General features: G+C 45.3%; 1 protein-coding gene across 1 annotated transcript; it reads right to left on the bottom strand.

Moving 5' to 3' along the window:
• Nucleotides 1–1,917: 1,917 nt before the first annotated feature.
• On the bottom strand, nucleotides 1,918–9,676 carry ARID5A (AT-rich interaction domain 5A). Its single transcript, XM_032229676.1, is given in 12 exon segments — nucleotides 1,918–2,038; nucleotides 2,041–2,142; nucleotides 2,145–2,273; nucleotides 2,276–2,406; nucleotides 2,408–2,586; nucleotides 2,588–2,863; nucleotides 2,866–3,205; nucleotides 3,207–3,484; nucleotides 4,729–4,888; nucleotides 6,265–6,362; nucleotides 8,282–8,334; nucleotides 9,484–9,676. Coding segments are annotated over 12 exon segments (1,893 nt in total). The 5' UTR covers nucleotides 9,596–9,676; the 3' UTR covers nucleotides 1,918–2,003.
• Nucleotides 9,677–18,579: the final 8,903 nt, after the last annotated feature.

Genomic DNA, 18,579 nt, shown 5'->3' with positions numbered 1-18,579 from the left:
CAGTGATCCAGTCCCAATTCCCACTACCATTTGGAATACTATTGAGGCACATCCTGATGTTCTTAGATGCACAGAAAGCCTTTGACGATGTGAACTGGCATTTATGTTGCTACAGCTGGAACCAATGGGTTTTGGTAAGGAATTCACCCAAGCCATACAAACTATATACCACAAACAAACAGCAAAGATAATGATAAACAAGAGAACTGACTTCCAGCCGTTACTTCTTGTCCTGTCCTGAGTTGGAGAAGAAGGCAACCTCCACACCTCGATGACAGCGCCCTCAAATACTGGAAGACAGCTGTCGTGTCTTAGTGCTTCTCTTCACTAGACTAGACCTATAGCTCATTGTTCATCTTCGTTGCTCTTCCCTGCACCTTTTTCTAGGATGATAATGGATTAAGCAGTGTTTGGAAGTATATTTGTTGCAGGTGGACAATGCTAAAATCTGTCCTCTATCTTCTTCTCCAGTACATTGTACTGCTGACTAGGGCATACAAACCTTTGCCAGACCAATCCTTGAATACAGCTCATCTGCCTGGAATCCACACTGTATGTCGGACATTAATAGAATTGAGCAGGTCCAGAGGGATTTCACAAGAAGAGTCCTCCATTCCTCTGCCCACAATAAATCCCTTCTGCCACCAGGCTCGAAATTTTGGGCTTGGACAGCCTCCTGGTTTCTGGCCTGATTCTTCAACCATTAAACCAATAATTACGGTTAATGAACTCCCTTCTGTTATTTTATAGGGGGTTTTTTATATTGAAATACAAGATATATCGGCAATCAGCGCTCTTTCCTTTTTACAATAAACATATATACTGTGTGTGTGCATAATTCCAATCAAGACTTTAAAAAAAAAGAAGCAAAGATAAGTCAAGGTTGAATTTCTGATCAACCCAAAGCTGCTGAGCCCTTTGGTGTAAAAGTTAACAGCTTGGAAATCCACTTTTTTGCAACTGGCTCTTTCTGGAAAATGCCCATAACTTACTCCTCAAAATTCAATGTGTGCGCTATTTTTTATTTTTAACAAATGTTGAACTGTTCCTGTCACCTACGCTTTGGACTTAGAATAGAATCACAGAGTTGGAAGGGACCTTGGAGGTCTTCTAATCCAATCCCCTGCTTAGGCAGGAAACCCTATACCATTTCAAACAAATGGATGTCCAACATCTTCTTAAAAACTTCCAGTGTTGGGGCATTCACAACTTCTGGAGGCAAGTTGTTCCACTGATTAATTGTTTCTAACTGTCAGGAAATGTCTCCTCAGTTCTAAGTTGCTCTCTCCTTGATTAGTTCCACCCATTGCTTCTTATCCTGCTCTCAGGTGCCCCTGAAGAATAAGTTTGACTCCCTCTTCTTTGTGGCAACCCCTTGAATATTGGAACACTGCTGTCATGTCCTCCCCTAGTCCTTCTTTTCATCAGAGTAGACATACCCTGTTCCTGCAACCATTCTTCATATGCTCATTCCTTTCTATGTGTTAAGCAACACTTGGGGTTTAGTACAAAGGCTTAGGCCACATCTGGAATGCCACATGTTGGCCATTAAACAGGGCTTTTACTCATTCCCCTATTCCACCTCCATCCCCCAGGACACGATTCCTTGAGGCTAGTCCCTTGAATATGCCAGCAGCATTTGAAGCAGCTTATGAAGAATGGGACAATTAGAAGGAAATTAGGCCCCACGCCAAACACAATATAAATCTCTGTTTATAAGAATTTGTTCCCTCTAAGGTTGGTTGTTTTTGTGTTTTGTTTTTTTGAAAAGCACAAGTTATTTGCATACCATGTCAGATAAAAAGAGAGTTCCATATCGTTCGGGCAGTTTTTTAAAAAAAGTCATATGGTCCTGTTTCGTCCTATGTAAGAGGCTTGGAAAAAGCAGGGGAATCAAATGTCGAAAGGCCGCGGATGTGGGTTCGCACATGCCTCGCGCGGGCTCTCAACGTTGTGCAGGGTCTCCAACGTGGCAAATCCCTGAGGGTCCCGGGGGTAAGGGGCTACAGCTTGGTGTTCCGGTGGTAGGATGGGACTGGGCAGAAGTGTAGGTCGGCTGGCTGTGCCACGTCGACACGGGGTACAGCCGGTGGCGTAGTGCGCTGTCATACGAAGTGGGGTAGTGGACGAGGCTGGTGCCCAGGGACGACCCAGATCCGATGCCTGGACGGACGCAGTTAATAGCGGGGTGGGGAAGGCGGGGATAATGAACGGGTTGATGGAGAGAGACTGGATCAGCGAAGGGGCCTGTTCCTTGAGATGTTCTCCTGGGCTGCCAAATTAACGGGCAACCTCAACATGGTGCCCTTGTACATGTCCTGTAGCTGAGGCACGTGAGTGACTGGAAATATGGACCCCACCACCGTCGCTTTCGGCTTCGCGATGCCTGACTGCCCTCCGGGCCGTCCCTTGATCCAGGCTACCGTTCGGGTCTACCTCCTTGACGAATGGAGACACCGCCTTGAGTTTCTTGCCATGCAGAAAGTAGTCCTCCTCTGACGCTCTCTTCTTTCTGCAGGGGATGCCCGACTGGCCTGGAGACATGGACAGCCCTCCGTTCTTAGAGACCTGTGGGCTGACCTTCGCCAGGTTGACCACGGGTGAGGTCCAGGGGCTTTGACCGGTTGAAATGGGGAAACCCCGCCTTGGTGCTCAGGGCGCTCGCTTGAAAGGCCGAAGAGTGTTGATGGTCGGCTTTCCAAGGTTGACTTGACTTCCTGCGGAGTCTTCTGGTTGGTCTTCCAAGCTCTCCTGCTTCTTCTGAGACCCAGCTGCTAACAGGGCATCTTTTCCGGCTTAGCGTAAGCTGGGGAAGACGCAGGAGGTCCTTCAAGCTGGAGTAATATTCCACTGGTCCTCGAGGCCACTGATGGGTTTCAAGAGGTTGCTGCTGGAGGTGTGGAAGTAGCCACGGAAGACAGGTGGCCCAGTAGACAGGTGAGCTGCAGAGCTCTCTTCCTCCGCTTTCATGGACCCTGGGCCCTCCTTGAAACCTGGAGGAACTTTCATCAAACCAATCATTGGCTTTTCCAACCTGGGAAGGAGCTGGAGACTGCTAGAACCGTTCACCTCTGCTCCTGTCTTTGGGGCCTCTTTCTGCAGGCGACCAACTTCAGAGTCCAATCCTGGTATTTCCCGGATCCTGATCTTCTTGTATTCGGGACAGTGGATGAGGTGCTTCTTCTCATGAGCGTACAAGCATTCGCTGGCTGACCTGCGCCAGCAGCTTCTTCTTCGCCAAGGGAGACATGATGCCATTGTTCCCCTTGAAGTAGAAGCTGGAGAAGAGCCGCGTGTAGGCTTCGGAGCAGCCGTGGGAGCGACAGTTTCCAAGGCAGCTGGCGGTTGGCTGAGTCTCAGCCGTCTCTCGGCTTGGAAGGGAGAGGCGCCCTTCTGTTTGCTCCTGGGGCTGATTCGGCTCGGGACCACTGGGAGGTTTGGGGAGCAAAGCAACATCTGCCCTCCTCACTTTCTCCGGCAAACTCTGCAACGAAGGAGAATATTAATTGACCAGGGGAGACAAGGTAGAACATTCTGCACCTTCTGTAATAAACATCGGTAGAGATTCTCCATCATCCAGATCATGGTTGTCCCAAAGGTCCTTTTTTCAGGAGGCAACTGGACTTTCTTTTTTTTGTTTGAAGACGTTTCCCTTCTTATCCAAGAAGCTTCTTCAGCTCTGACTGGATGAACGGAAGGATTTATATTTCTTGCAGGCAGATGGTCATTTGTATCCTTTTAGAGGGTTGTTGAAGCCACGTGGGGTTTTATCTGTGTCCCCAGGGTCACCTGAGTGGTGCAAATGGTTCCTGTAGACTGCAATTTTCCCCTCTGGAAATCCATTCCCACTCCACACCATTCCAAGGGTGTCCATCCCAAATTGCACAGCTAAATGTCTGACTCAGGTGACCCTGAGGACACTGATAAACCTCCAAGTGCTTCAACGACCCTCTAAAAGGGCACAAATGACCAGTTGTCTGCAAGGAGTATAAATCCTTCCATCCTCCACCACCATCCAGCTAGAGCTGAAGAAGCTTCTTGGATGAGAAGAAAAACATCTCCGAAAGAAAAAAATACAATTGTCTCCTGAAAAACCACCTTTGGAGTATTCTGTATAAAGGTTTCCAGCAATAAAGCTCCCACAACCTCTGGAGGCAACTTCTGTTCCATTGGTTGACTGAAATAAGGAGACACTGTCAGAATGTGTCTCCTTATTTCTAGGTTGAATCTCTCCTTGGTCAGTTTCCATCCATTATTCTGGCCTTCAGGTGCTTTGGAAAATAGCTTGGCCCCCTCCTCTCTGTGGCAGCCCCTCAAATATTGGAAGACTGCTATTATGCCTCCTCTGGTCCTTCTCTTCACTAGACTAGCCATGCCCAGTTCCTGCAACCGTTCATCCTATGTTTTAGCCTCCAGTCCCCTAATCGTCTTGGTTGCTCTTCTCTGCACTCCTTCCAGAGTCTCCACATTTTTTTTATAGTGTGATCTAACTAAGTCTTACATATTATTGTCTCCATCAAATGGTTATTCATTATTGGTTGTGCATATTAAAGAAACAAATCCCTTGATCCATTTTCGCATGAATTCATAACCATTGTGGATACATCACAGGGCAAAGGTGGGATTCAACAGGTTCTGACCAGTTCTGGAGAACCGGTAGCGGAGATTTTGAGTAGTTTGGAGAACCTGCAAATACCATCTCTGACTTGGAGGGGTGGGGGGAAAGGCCTCCTTACTAGATCTCTCATCTTCTTTCTTTGTTCTCTTCTTCTCCATCACGCGATCCCCCTTCGGCTCCTTGGAGATCTTGTACTGTTTTCGAGGCTTGACGGGGGGTAGCGGCTTGTCGTCCTCCCCTTTCAAGTGTCGGACGTACGGGAGGACCAGCCTGGAAAATAGAGGGGGGAGAAGGAGGAATTATGACCGTGCTCCAGGTGTGGTGTTCTAGCAACAGGGGCGCAGAGCACATGAACAATGCCATTTTATTCCTCCCCTAAAAATGCACGCCTGTCAGATTTAAGGAAGACCGTGCTGGTTGTGGATGGGATGGGATGGGGAATAGAATAGAATAGAATAGAATAGAATAGATAACAGAGTTGGAAGGGACCTTGAAAGTCTTTTAGTCTAACCCTCTGTTCAGACCGGAAAAGCTACACTACTTCAGACAAATAGCTATCCAACATCTTCTTAAAGACTTCCAATGTTGGAGCATTCACAACTTCTGGAGGAAGCTGTTCCACTGATTAATTTGTTCTAACTGTCAGGAAATTTCTCCTCCGCTCTAGGTTGCTTCTCTCCTTGATTAGTTTCCACCCATTGCTTCTTGTCCTGCCTCAGGTGCTTTGGATATCACTCCCTATTCAAATTGTATCATCCTTTCCTCAATTTGCCAGCCCCCACGCCTTAGACATTAAGACCAGCATCTATAATGGCCTGTGGAAATGGCCTTGAGGGAGAAGAGAAAGAGACACAGACTAGAAAACAGAGAAGGGGGAAGCTGAATCTGCAGAAGGAATCGGGATGTGGCAAACGTCTCGGAAGGGACCCTCCCAAATTTCTTGAATGTACAGGTGAGGGGGGAAGAGATGTACTTTCACACTTGCAAGATTTTGTTAATGCACCTTACAATAAGGTCACAGCACCTGCTTTTGGTGTGCTACAAACCACAAATCTGTGCTTGACCGAGGCTTCCCAAGAGCCTGAAGCAAACTCCTGGTCCTGACAAAAAACCCTTTTATTAATTTACTGTGAATTCTGCTCATTCGCATCCACAAAGTCTTTCAAGAGAGGATTTACAGTCACAGACCTTATCTGGCTTGGAGAGCTGCCAGGCCGATCTCTGCAAAATTTGGCAAGGAGTTTCAGAGAGTCAGGAACCAATGAAGCGAACTAATGGTCTCCTGCAAACTCCACACCCCTTTGCTCCTCTTTTATTTCCTGGGAGGGGCCATTCATCGTCTACCTGTGGCCTTACTCCCAAGTCGACCCCCGTTCTTTAGCTGTTCCCTTCGTCTGGCAACTCTGCGCCTGCGCACTGGGAACAGGCTCCATTGTTCGTCTGCCCCACTGATGTCTGACTCTGAAGGCAGCTGATAACTGGCACATGGCCCTGGCCCCCTCTGCCTCCGACCCAGAGCCCTCGTCAGGGCCTTCCCCAGACTCCAGGACTGGCCCAGGTTCCTCCCCAACCTCCTCACTGGGTGAATCTGCTGCCAGCTCCGCTGGCGGGCCACAATACCTCCCTCTTGTAAAAAAGGGGAATACCTCTCGTAATGTCGGCGGGTGCAAGTGGCAGCACTGGTACTTCCCGGGCTGCCTCCCAACATGTCGTAAACATTTTTCCAAAGTCGTCTTCCTGTCACCTGAAAGAGAGGTAAAATAAAACCTTTCTCTTTTTCAACTTTGGCTCCTGGGATTTCCTAGTGGTCTCCTTTTTAAGTCCTAGCCAGATCCAATGCAAATGAGGTTTTTACCTCACCCAAGGAGGTGTCAAGTCACCTGTGGAGGTACTTCTCCAATAATGCAATGCATGTGTGACACACACAGACACACCCCTGCATATGCATGTGTGACACCAGCACCACCCCATGCCCCATTTTGGGCCTACTAGGCCTTCCAAGACCAAAAACAGGCCCCACCACCACCCACGCATGCACGCATATCTCCCACATGCGTGCCTGAAAATCAGCTGGCTGGTGGGAGGCGCACACGCATGTGCTGTGGAGCCGAGCTGGGGTGATTGCCTCACATCCCCGCAGACAAGGCTCCACATGCCACCTGTGGCACACGTGCCATAGGTTCCCCATCACAGTCCTTCACCCTTCTAGATAAATGGCTGTCCAGTCTCTTCTTAAAAGCCTCCAGTTATGGAGCAAGTTGTTCCACTGATTAAATTGTCCTCAGTGTCAGGAAACTGCCCCTAATTTCTAAGTTGGATCTCTCCTTCATAACCTTTCATTTGTTACTTCTTGTCTCACCTTCAAGTGCTTTGGGGAATAGGTTGACCCCACTCTCCCCTCTGTGACAGCCTCTCAAATATTGGAAGACTGCTCCCATGTCCCCCTTGGTCCTCTTCAATAGGCTGGATATGCCCCAGTTCCTGCAACCGTTCATCGTCCAACTGCTCACCATCGTAGTCCCAAAGGTGCTCTTTTTTCTGGTTTTTCTTTGAAGGCGTTTTGCTTCTCATCCAAGAAGCTTCTTCAGTTCTGACAGGATGGTGGGGAATGGAAGGATTGATACTCCTTGCTGATAGCTGGTCATTTGCATCCTTTTAGAGGGTTGTTGAGGCCACTTGGAGGTTTATCTGCCTCCTCAGGGTCACCTGAGTGGTGCAAATGGTTCCTGGAGTCTGCAATTTTTCTCCCTCTGGAAATCCATTATGATTGGATGGTGAGGAATGGAATTGGACTGGATATTCACCATCCAGTCAGAGCCGAAGAAGCTTCTTGGCCGAGAAGTGAAATGTCTTCAAAGAAAAACCAGAAAGTCCAGTTGCCTCTTGGGTGAAAAAAGCACCTTTGGGACCACCATGACCTGGAGGACTGAGAATCTCCATAGACGGTCACCATCGTAGCTTCCAAACACCTTATCATCCTTGTTGCTCTGTTTTCCTCTTCTTTTGGGATCTTTTAGTCTACAACCCTGTTTTTTTTTGAGGTCTTCACCTAACATTTAAATCTATGATTTAACCACATTGAGAGGATCTTTCCAGATCAACTAAGGTCAGTGGGCAGATGAATTAAAGTAGTAGGGGGTGCCCAGATGTCAGAACTCCAAATCTGGAGTCCTGAGTTCCTTTTTCTGGGATCTGTTGTAACTTTGAAGAATCAGTAAGCAACCAGCCATAAATCCAGGTAAAGGTGAAGGTTCCCCTTGCACATATGCTAATCGTTCCCAACTCTAGCCGCACACATTTCCATGGTCATGTGGCTGGCATGACTAAATGCTGAAGGCACACGGAATGCTGTTCCTTTCCCACCAAATGTGGTTCCTATTTTTCTACTTGCATTTTTACGTGCTTTTGAACTGCTAGGTTGGCAAAAGCTGGGACAAGTAACGGGAGCTCACTCCATTACACGGCACTAGGGATTCGAACCGCCGAACTGCCAATCTTTCTGATTAACAAGCTCAGTGTTTTAGCCACTGTACTAACTCCAGGACTAACTCTAATTAAAAATAATGTCTTGTTCGGCCAAGAAATCCTCAAAGACATTTCACCCATATTTTCACCCATTTTTCCAAGTAGTAGGATTTGAGAATTTGAGTTTCTCTTTCTTACCAGTTCGTAAGCTCCGAGTTTTTCCACAGCTTTGTAGATTTTAAACAGATTAACTGTTAAAAAGAAAAAGAGAGAGAGAGAAACATCAGTTAACAGCCAAAAACCCAGAGAGGTAAGAGATAATGTATGGCTTTAAAAAACCTTTAAATTGTGAATTGCCCAGAGTGGCATAAAGACTAGGCTGTACTGAAAGCCAGGATGACTCTGTAGAATTGAGAATTATTATCCCCATCTTCCAAACCCCAAATGTAGGCACAGACACGTTGAGTTTGTGTGATACTGTTGTGGCCCGCCAGCGGATCTGGCAGCAGACTCAGACTGTGAGGAGGTTGGGGAGGAACCTGGGCCAGTCCTGGAGTCTGGGGAAGGCTCTGATGAGGGCTCTGTGTTGGAGGCAGAGAGGGGGCCAGGGCCATATGCCAGTTATCAGCTGCCTTCGGAGTCCGACATCAGTGAGGCAGACGAACAGCTGGAGCCTGTTCCCAATGTGCACACGCACAGAGCTGCCAGGAGAAGGGAACTGCTAAGGAACAGGGGCCGACAGGAGTAAAGGCACAGGTGGTGGTAAATGGCCCCTCCCATGGGGAATGAAGAGGATGAAAGGGGAGGGGAGTTTGCAGGAGACAATTAGTTCAAGTCATTAGGGTGAGGATCTGTTCCTGACTTCTTGCCAAGGAATTGCTGCGGCAGCGTGGTGTTTGGAAGATATCGGCCTGGCAGCTCTGCAAGCCTGATAAAGGCCTGTAGTTATGAAATCTCATGAAAGACTGTTGGACGGGACTTTGCTGGAATTCACTTTAAAACTACATGAAAGGGGTTTTATCAAGACGAGGAGTCGGCTTCGTGCTTTTGGGAAGCCCAAACAGATGCAACAGGTTGCCTGAGGAAAGTACAAGATATATGAGAAACAGGGAGACACATGGATACACACACACACACACACACACACACACACATATCAGGGGTGGGTTGCTGCTGGAGTTACTGCCAGCTTGCTTTGCGTGCACTTTGCATTATAAAATGACTAAAAAACATGTCGGCAACAGCATGGGCAACAGAGGAACCAGTTCAAGGATGTGGCCAGCCTGCCGTTCCTACCGGTTCGGCAACTCAGTCCAAATTTCCACAACTGGTTCGTACGAATAGGTAGCAACCCACCTCTGACACACATATGCTTTTGGAAAAGGCAACCAAGAACATACTTTGCTTGAAGCCCAAATGAGGCACCCTCTCAATTGGCGTGTGACGCTCTTTCATGAACTTGTAGAGGTTGACCAGAAAAGTCTGCTCCTCTTCTTTCTCCCCGCTCAGCATCTCGTCGTCTCCCGAATCTTCTTCTTCAGGAGGCTTCTGCTCAGCTTCAGAGGTGGCATCCGGCTTGTCAGATGAAGATTCCTGAGTGAAAAAGAAACAGGAAGTCAGAGGTAATCTATCAACCACAGAGAAGACAAGAAGGGGCGTTGAGAAGCTGAGGAAGCTCAACAGCATCTCATTGTCTCCTGGCACCACGTTCGGCCCACAACACAATGGATGGAGCCTCCAGAAATATTCACCAACCTCAAGAATGCTAAGCTTCAAGTCAAGTTTGCCTGAGCAAGATTACAGAGGTGGATTTGCAGAAAGGGTCCACCTTCCAGAGGTGGGATTCAGGTGGTTTGTACCAGTTCAGGTGAACTGGTTTTTAAACTTCTACCCAGTTCAGCAAACTGGCTAATCTAGAGGTGGGTTGCTCCCAGTTCAGCTTGGTTTGGCCGAACCAGTACTGGAATTCAGGCCTGGGTGGCAGAACCAGCATGACCCAGGTCTGCCACGCCCCCAATCTGGTCCCCTTGCTGCCGCTTGGATTTTGGATTTTTGTGACTGCGCAGCGCAGTTCACTGTAAATTGTTCTGTGCATGCACGCAGAACAATTTACATTGAACAAAGTGCACACACATGCACATTGTGCACGGGTTGCAAACCAGCAGTAATGCCAGCAGCAATCCACCCCTGGCCTCACCACTAACTGGACCTGCCCCACCTGTTTTGGGGGTTGTTTTCGGCCATTTTGGGACATTTTTCAGGCCATTTTGGATGTTCAGTAGTAGTAAATAAAGAGAGTGAAATTGTACTTTTTTGAACCCAAAAGGAGAAAGTAACCCAACAAGAGGGTTATGGGACTGTAAATGTTTTAACTACAGATTCTCAGGATATTTCCTTCTCAGGAAATATTTAAATACACATTCTCAGGATAAGTTCCTCATGTTATTTTAAAATGAGAAATCGTTATTATATTCAAGTTCCTGTATTGGTAGTAAACATCAGCAAGCAATCAGCAAGCTATGAAATATAAGTGAAAGTGAAAAGAAATTGCAGTATTATCTAGTCAATAAGCATTCTGTCTATTTAACAAACGACCTGTGATGTTTACGCTATTACATTAAGAACACTCAAGTTTTAAATGTTGTGCTAGCCCCCAGGGAGGATTGATGGTCCAAAAATTGTTTCTCTGTTAAATAATTCTATGTGAGATTTATTTTTCAAAGATGAGGTTATTTTAGACATGGCATATTCCCAGAATTTCATTTGCCATTTTTCTGCTGAATGAATTACACATTCTACTTTCCAATGCAAAGCACAGAGTAACAGCTGTTAGCGTGTATATAAAGCTGGTTTCTCTATACTTTATAGAAATATAAAGTTTAGAAATATTAACAGAAAGATGGCAAGATGGGAAAGTAATGATAAAGCATTTTTTCCCCAAAATTATTGGGCTTCACCATATTGCCATCAGGGAAAGAGAATGAGCCAATCTAATAATACATTTATAAGAGATTTTAGAGAATGAATTATCAATTTAGCAGTCAGTCCTGGATTATACACTGTTGTGGCCCACCAAAGGCCAGCAGAGCTGGCAGCAGATTCGGAGAGTGAGGAGGTTGGGGAGGGACTTGGGCCAGTCCTGGAGTCTGGGGAAGCCTGATGAGGGCTCTGTGTCAGAGGCAGAGAGAGGGCGAGGGCCATAGGCCAGCTATCAGCTGCCTTCAGAGTCAGACATTGGTTAGGCAGACGTTGCAGGAGACCACTAGTTCGCTTAATTGGGTGGTGACTCTCCAAGAGAAATTTTTGTCCGCACCAAACCGGCAGTAATGCCGGGAACAATCCACCCCTGATGGTTATGATCATAAGTGAGAAGAGATCAGTACTAGGAAGGATGAGAAGAATAATAGTAATACAATATATTGGAACATAATAAGTGTTACATCTTATTTTTGCAATTCCTTTAGACCAGTGGTTCCCAAACTTGGCAACTTTAAGACTTGTGGACTTCAACTCTCAGAATTCTCTAGCCAGCTCTGCTGTCTTAAAAGTTGCCAAGTATGGGAACCACTACTTTAGAATAATATTGATTTTTTTTTAAAGATACTGGAACTGGTCAGAAGGTTTTGATTATTCTGAAAGGGGAAATAGTAAAAGACTTCAGCTTCATCTCATTTGCAATTTAAACTTGCAGCCTGCATGATTTATTGTTTTTCCACTGTCCAAATTCCTTTGCATTTTCATCTCCGGGAAAGCCAATATTAGTAACCAAGCAATCATAAAACCAGAGTGTCTTCCTTGTCGTTTCCAGAGACCTGGAAACTTTCAATGGACAATCCTTTCTTCAGGCTTACAAGGACCTTAGATGCATTTTTTTTTTTCCAAGGAATGAAAGGAAGACTGGACGAGTGAGAAAAAGAAACTCCAGATTCGAAGCTGAATCGTATTTTAAATGAGGGCCCATGAAGTGGTACAAAACAAGTGGGCAGGAATGAACAACTTTTGATGAATTGCATTTTTAAAGAAAATTGTTCTGGCAGAAGAGTTACAGGAAGTCAAGTCAAGATGCAAACCTTAGGGTCAACTAAGGTTTCAGCTGAGCTGTATTGCAGGGCTCAAAGAAGTTAGGTTTTTTTTTTCAATTCCCCATTTTAAAATTGTGGGAAACCATATCGCATTTTGGGGGGTTGGGGGGGGCTGGGATGGAAGGGCAGGAATCAGACGTCTGGTTGGGGAGAGGAGTTTCTGGAAGAGGCCCAGAAATCTGGTTCATACCAAGTTTTAAGACTGGGGACGAGCCATCTGTCAGGCAACATGTTGAGTAAAATGTAAAATACATTTCCATAATACACTGGCGCTCCATTGAAAAGGACTGACGTTATGGAACACAGAATCTTAGGGATGCAGGGACCTTGGAGGTCTTCTAGTCCAACCTTTCGGACCTCAGGGACCACTAAATTCATAATTCTGAATCCCGCAGACTGCTAATAAAATCTGCCTAATGACCAGCTGGGGTGGCGCGTGGCTAGGTGGTCATGTGACTGACTGGGTGGGCGTAACCTTCTCACTGTCACTCATGTCAAGGGATGCCTCGCCATCCTCCACTCGCCCCTCCCAGACACTCTTTAGAGCCCCAACAGGAAGCAGTTGTTGGAACTAAGCCGAGGTGGCGCAGTGGTTAGAGTGCAGCACTTCAGGCTACTTCAGCTGACTGCTAGATGCAGTTCAAATCTCACCAGGCTCAAGGTTGACTCAGCCTTCCATCCTTCTGAGGTGGGTAAAATGAGAACCCAGATTGTTGAGGGAAAGAGGCTGCAGTTTATAACCGCTTAGAGAGGTCTGGAAAGCACTGTAAAGTGGCATATAAGTCTAAGCGCAATTGGTATTTCAGAACTTTTTGAGACCGAAACCCACCCACCCCCAAGATAGATGAATGAAGCTGGGACAGGCTTCATGCAAATCAGATGCTTTGTCACTCTGCCCCATCTCCATAGCTGTACTCCAAGCACGATCCAGTGCCAAAAGCCATTTTATAACCCAAACAGCTTCAAAGGGATGGTTTGTAATCCAGTTCCTTTCTTCTTCTTCAATTGGCTTCTTCCGAGATCCAAATCATTTGCTCTAGTGGAAACAGAAAACAGATGGGACCCTGTTTTGGTTTGGAACAGCTGCAGAAGCCAGCGCTCCAGAATTCATGACCTCCACCCCCCACCCCCACCTCAATTAGCGGGATCCGGGAACAAAGCGCTCTGTTTCCCAGGAAGAAAAGCAAGGGTTAGAACAGAAATTGAGCGAAGTCCGCTAGCCACATTCTTTTGCTTCAGCTTCGCATATATATCGGCACGACTGTATCTTCCCGGGAACAGCAGAAAGCTCTGTGTGCTCTGCTCTAGTTTGCTGCAAGAAACACGAGTCTTGGTTTGATTAACAACCGATGACGTGAAGCCAATGGGCTGTTCCTGGGCTGAAGCGTTGGCTTTCCCATTACCTCTCATTACAACTTCTTAACAGCCTCCGCCCATTTGGGCTTTGGGCCGCGACCGTTTCTGACACATCCGTCCGCAACTTGCTATTTAAAGGGCTGGAGCAACCATCTGAACTTAATGTACTCCTGTCCTGGTATGTTCTCAGAAGTCGGCCAACTGTAAATGGCCCAACAAACCGGGCGCAAAGAACACAGCAGTTGGAAAAGAGCCATCGCAATAGTCAACTTTTCTCACTGAACGGTCTCTAAATGAGTGGTTGTAAGTCGAGGGCTACAAGCATGGAAAGGACACAGGAAAGGTGGCTCAGGGGCTAAGACGCTGAGCTTGTTGATCGGAAAACTCAGCAGTTTGGCGTTCAAATCCCTTGTGCTGTGTACAGAGTGAGCTCCCGTGACTTGTCCCAGCTTCTGCCAACCGAGTAGTTCGAAAGAATGTAAAAAATGCAAGTAGAAAAATAGGAACCATCTTTGGTGGGAAGGGAATAGCGTTCCATGCGCCTTCGACATTGAGTCATGCCAGCCACATGACCACGGAGAGCGCTGGCTCTTCAGCTTTGAAACGGAGATGAGCACCGCCCCCTAGAGTCGGGAAAGACTAGCACATAGGTGTTCATCCCACCCATCCTACCCCCCCCCCACCATCAAGAGCTGTCCTGTGACCTACAGAAGAAGATATAAATAAAATAAATTGGACTGGGCAGAAATGGACAGATTAACACTGAAAAGAAAAAGAAAAAGGATGCAGAATATTTTCACATTTGGGACTTGTTTTATCAATAATTGGATAAAAGCAGCCGAAATTAGGAACTTAATAAGTATTACTATGTAAATGAATTGACCAACAGTACACTGTTCACTAAGCACATATTGTATGTAAAGAGAAAACAAATAATATAGAAATAGATGATAGATAGATAGATAGATAGATAGATAGATAGATAGATAGATATATAGATTAGATAGAGAATGAAGAGAGAGAAGAGGAGAGAGAGAGAGATGGATGATAAATAGATATATAGATGAGCGAGATGGACGAATGACAGAGAGAGTGATAGATAGATAGATAGATAGATAGATAGATAGATAGATAGATAGATAGATATAGATAGATGGATGGATGGATGGATGGATGGATGGATGGATGGATGGATGGATGGATGGATGGAAGGAATTATAGGTAGGTATGTAGGTAGGTATGGAGAGAGAGAGAGATGGAATGATAGAGATAGATAGATAGATAGGTATAGATGAGAGAGATGGATGAATGACACAGAGATAGATAGATAGATAGATAGATAGATGATAGATAGATAGATAGATAGATAGATAGATAGATATGGAATTATAGGTAGGTAGGTAGGTAGGTAGTAGGTAGGTAGGTAGTAGGTAGGTATGAGAGAGAGACAGACAGACAGACAGAGAGACGAGAGAGATGGATGAATGACAGAGACAGACAGACAGACAGACAGAGCTGTCCTGTGGCCAGAGGCTATTCAAAAGCTCCAAAACCCTAACCAGCTCCTCCTTCAACCCGGAGCGTCTTCTGCTCAAGGCAGCCGGCCAACTTGGTCAGAACGCCCGAGATGGGTGAGAACACAAAGAGACCGTTTTCCAGGAAAACATCAGACACACCGATTCTTGCTCTCACACGCCCTCCCTCCCTTGCTCTCTGGTCTAAAAAAAAATCCGTTTTGTGTTTGGTTTGTTCTAAATTTTCCAGGAGTTAGAAAACTTGCTGCTATTTTGGGGGGGGGGGGAGGAAGGGAAGTCAGCTGCTTCGTCGTTCTCACCCGCTCTGCTTGGCTCTATTCTTCTCGCCGTTCACAAGAGGGTTATTTTAGCTATGCGTCTATTTATGGGACTGCTTCTCTTTTTAAAGGCAGCCTTCTGCAAAGCGGTGAAATCGGAATGATGCTTTCAAGGACAGGTTTTTTTCCTCGCCAGGTGGCTCACCCAGACGCGGTACAAATGGGCACGACTTGCTTAACAAATGTCTCACTTAACTATAGGAAAAATGGGCTCGGTGGTGGATCTACGTCGGAGGGCTACCTGTATTTCTGCACGAAAGGCAAAATTTCTGCCTCATGCCACTGGTGACTCTTGCACAGCTATGCCCGGTCTCCAGATTTACCTCACTCGTTTCTAAGACTTGGTCGTGGTGTTTAGAGACAAATTGTAACTGATCCTAAATTTGGACCTTGGTTTCTTTTCTGCTTGGTGCTGAGGTTTAGTCAGATTAACAGAGTTGAAAGGATCTTGTAGGTCATCTAGTCCAACCCCCACAGCCCAAGCAGGAGAGCCTACGTCATTTCTGACAAATGGCAGTCCACTCTCTTTTTGGAAGCCTCCAGTGATGATGCTCCCACAACTTCCGAAGGCACTTCTGTTTCATGGGCTGATTGTTCTCACTGTCAGAACATTTCTCCTTATTTCCAGGTTTAATCTCTCCTTGATCCGTTTCCATCCATCCTTCCTTGTCTGGCCTTCGGGTGCCTTGGAAAATAATTTGACTCCCTCTTCTTGGTGACAGCCCCTAGAATATTGGAAGATGCTCTCATGTCCCCCCTGGTCCTTCTCTTCATTGGAATAGACATACCCAGTTCCTACAACTGTCCTTCCTATATTTTAGCCTCATCTGTCAAACTAATCTTCCTCCGGGTTTGTTACTATGAAGGATTCACCCAATGCCAGAAACATGAGGACATTTTAGTTCATGGGTGCAAATGAGAAATGCAGCTGGGACGTATTACAGGAACTTTGTCATTGTGGCTTGTAAACCACCATTTATGGCACAACATGTTTTGCAAGATTAGCCAACTATTTATTGGGTTTATTTTTAAAAAAATAGTTGTCGCCTGCTTTGTGCAACATGCAATATCACGGGCTCTTTTATTTTATGATATGTTTTGTGATGATCGCATTTTACAATTATGGTCATGATTTGTCGCTTGTTACTTGTTATGTACACAGAGAGCTTACAAAATTCTTTATTGGCCAAGTATGATTGGACACACAAGGAATTTGCCTTTGGTGCATATGCTCTTAAAAGACAAGATACATTCTATAGAATAGAATAGAATGGAATGGAATAGAATAGAATAGAATAGAATAGAATAATGATAAATAAACCAACCAAATATATATAACATTAAATGAAATAATAAACGTATAAGAATGATAAATGTAAAGAAGAATAACAATTATGTGAATGTATACTTAAAATGGTATGTAAGAGCATAAAAAATTAAAAAACTCTTTGGGAAAAGAGAATAGAATAGAAAAAGGGATAATAGAGTAGAATAGAGTAGAGTAGAGTAGAGTAGAGTGGAGTGGAGTGGAGTGGAATAGGAATAGGAATAGGAATAGGAATAGGAATAGGAATAGGAATAGGAATAGAATAATAGGAGTAGGAGTAGGAGTAGGAGTAGGAATAGAATAGAATTCTTTATTGGCCAATTGGACACACAAGGAATTTGTCTTTGGTGCAGATGCTCTCAGTGTACATAAAAAGACAAGATACATTCATTAGGAATCATAAGACAACAATAATAATTATAGGGTACAAATAAGCAATCAAATCATCCTAGGAAACAAACCATATATAATAAATATAAATCAATATATTATATACCGGAAGTCTAATTCCTTGTGTGTCCAATCACATTTGGACAATAAAGAATTCTGTTCTATTCTGAATAATATAACAGTTGACAGTAAAACAATCTGAATAACAAAATTTCCACTGCTAAGGAAGACCGTTGTTAAGGGAGTTTGTCCATTTTATGATCTCATTGGCCACTGTTGTTAAGTGGATCCTGCAGTTGTTAAGTTAATAACACAGTTGTTAAGTGAATCTGACAGACAATTGTTGTTAGTTGTGAGGTCGTGTCCGACCCATCGTGACTCCATGGACAACGTTCCCCCAGGCGTTTCTGTCCTCTACCATCCTCTGGAGTCCATTTAAGCTCACATCAACTGCTTCGGTAACTCCATCCATCCACCTCCTTCTCTGTCTTCCCCTTCTTGTTCTGCCTTCCATCTTTCCCAGCATTAGGCTCTTTATTTATCTATCTATCTATCTATCCATCCATTCATCATCTTTCTTTCTATCCATCCATCCACCCTCTATCTATCAATCTATCTATCTATTACTCTATCTATCTATCTATCTCTATCTATCTATCTATCTATCTATGTTGTTGTTGTTGTTAGTTGCGAAGTTGTGTCTGACCCATCGTGACCCCATGGACAACGTTCCTCCAGGCCTTCCTGTCCTCTACCATACCCCAGAGTCCATTTAAGCTCATGCCGACTGCTTCGGTGACTCTATCCAGCCTCCTCTTTCTCTGTCGTCCTCTGACAGAAATAAAACAACCCAATTGTTTGTTCAGGAGATGGTGAGCCATGTCCCATCATCCTGAGTTGCAAGTCGACAGGGAAAGTAGAAACCAGGCTGAAGAGCAAGATGGAGCCCATTAAATGGCTCATGTGATCTACTGTCGCCGGGGCAGGCGGATGGCAGGTGGAGGGGGGGGTTGATTTTATCATTATATTAATTCATTTGATCCTTTTTATCAGTTTTATTGTTTTAAATGAGGTTTTAGATTCTGTAAGCTGCCTTGAGTCGCCATGTGCAAATAGGGGCAATATAAATTAAATAAATAAATAAATGCCAACACAGTCCTAGGCTGCATAAACAGAGGGATAGAATCAAGATCACATGAAGGGTTAATACCACTTTATAAGGCCTTGGTAAGGCCACACTTGGAATATTCAGTTTTGGTCCCAACCCCCCCCTCCCCCCGAGATCAAAACACAATCCTGATGCGGCCGTCAATGAAATCTAGTTTGACACCCCTATCCTATCCTGATTCTACTCAGGAGGCTCCCTATTTTTCAGGACAGCTGCATTCCTGGAAGTGGTTTTGTTGGATCTGCGTGATCTGTTGGTTCGTGAGTATTAAAAAAATAGCCCTTCTTAATCATTCTTCCACATTAGGTCCCCCCCCCCCAA

The sequence above is a fragment of the Thamnophis elegans genome, chromosome 13, assembly GCF_009769535.1.
Source record: "Thamnophis elegans isolate rThaEle1 chromosome 13, rThaEle1.pri, whole genome shotgun sequence".
Taxonomy (NCBI): Eukaryota; Metazoa; Chordata; class Lepidosauria; order Squamata; family Colubridae; genus Thamnophis; species Thamnophis elegans.
This window is presented reverse-complemented; position numbering and strand designations above follow the sequence as displayed.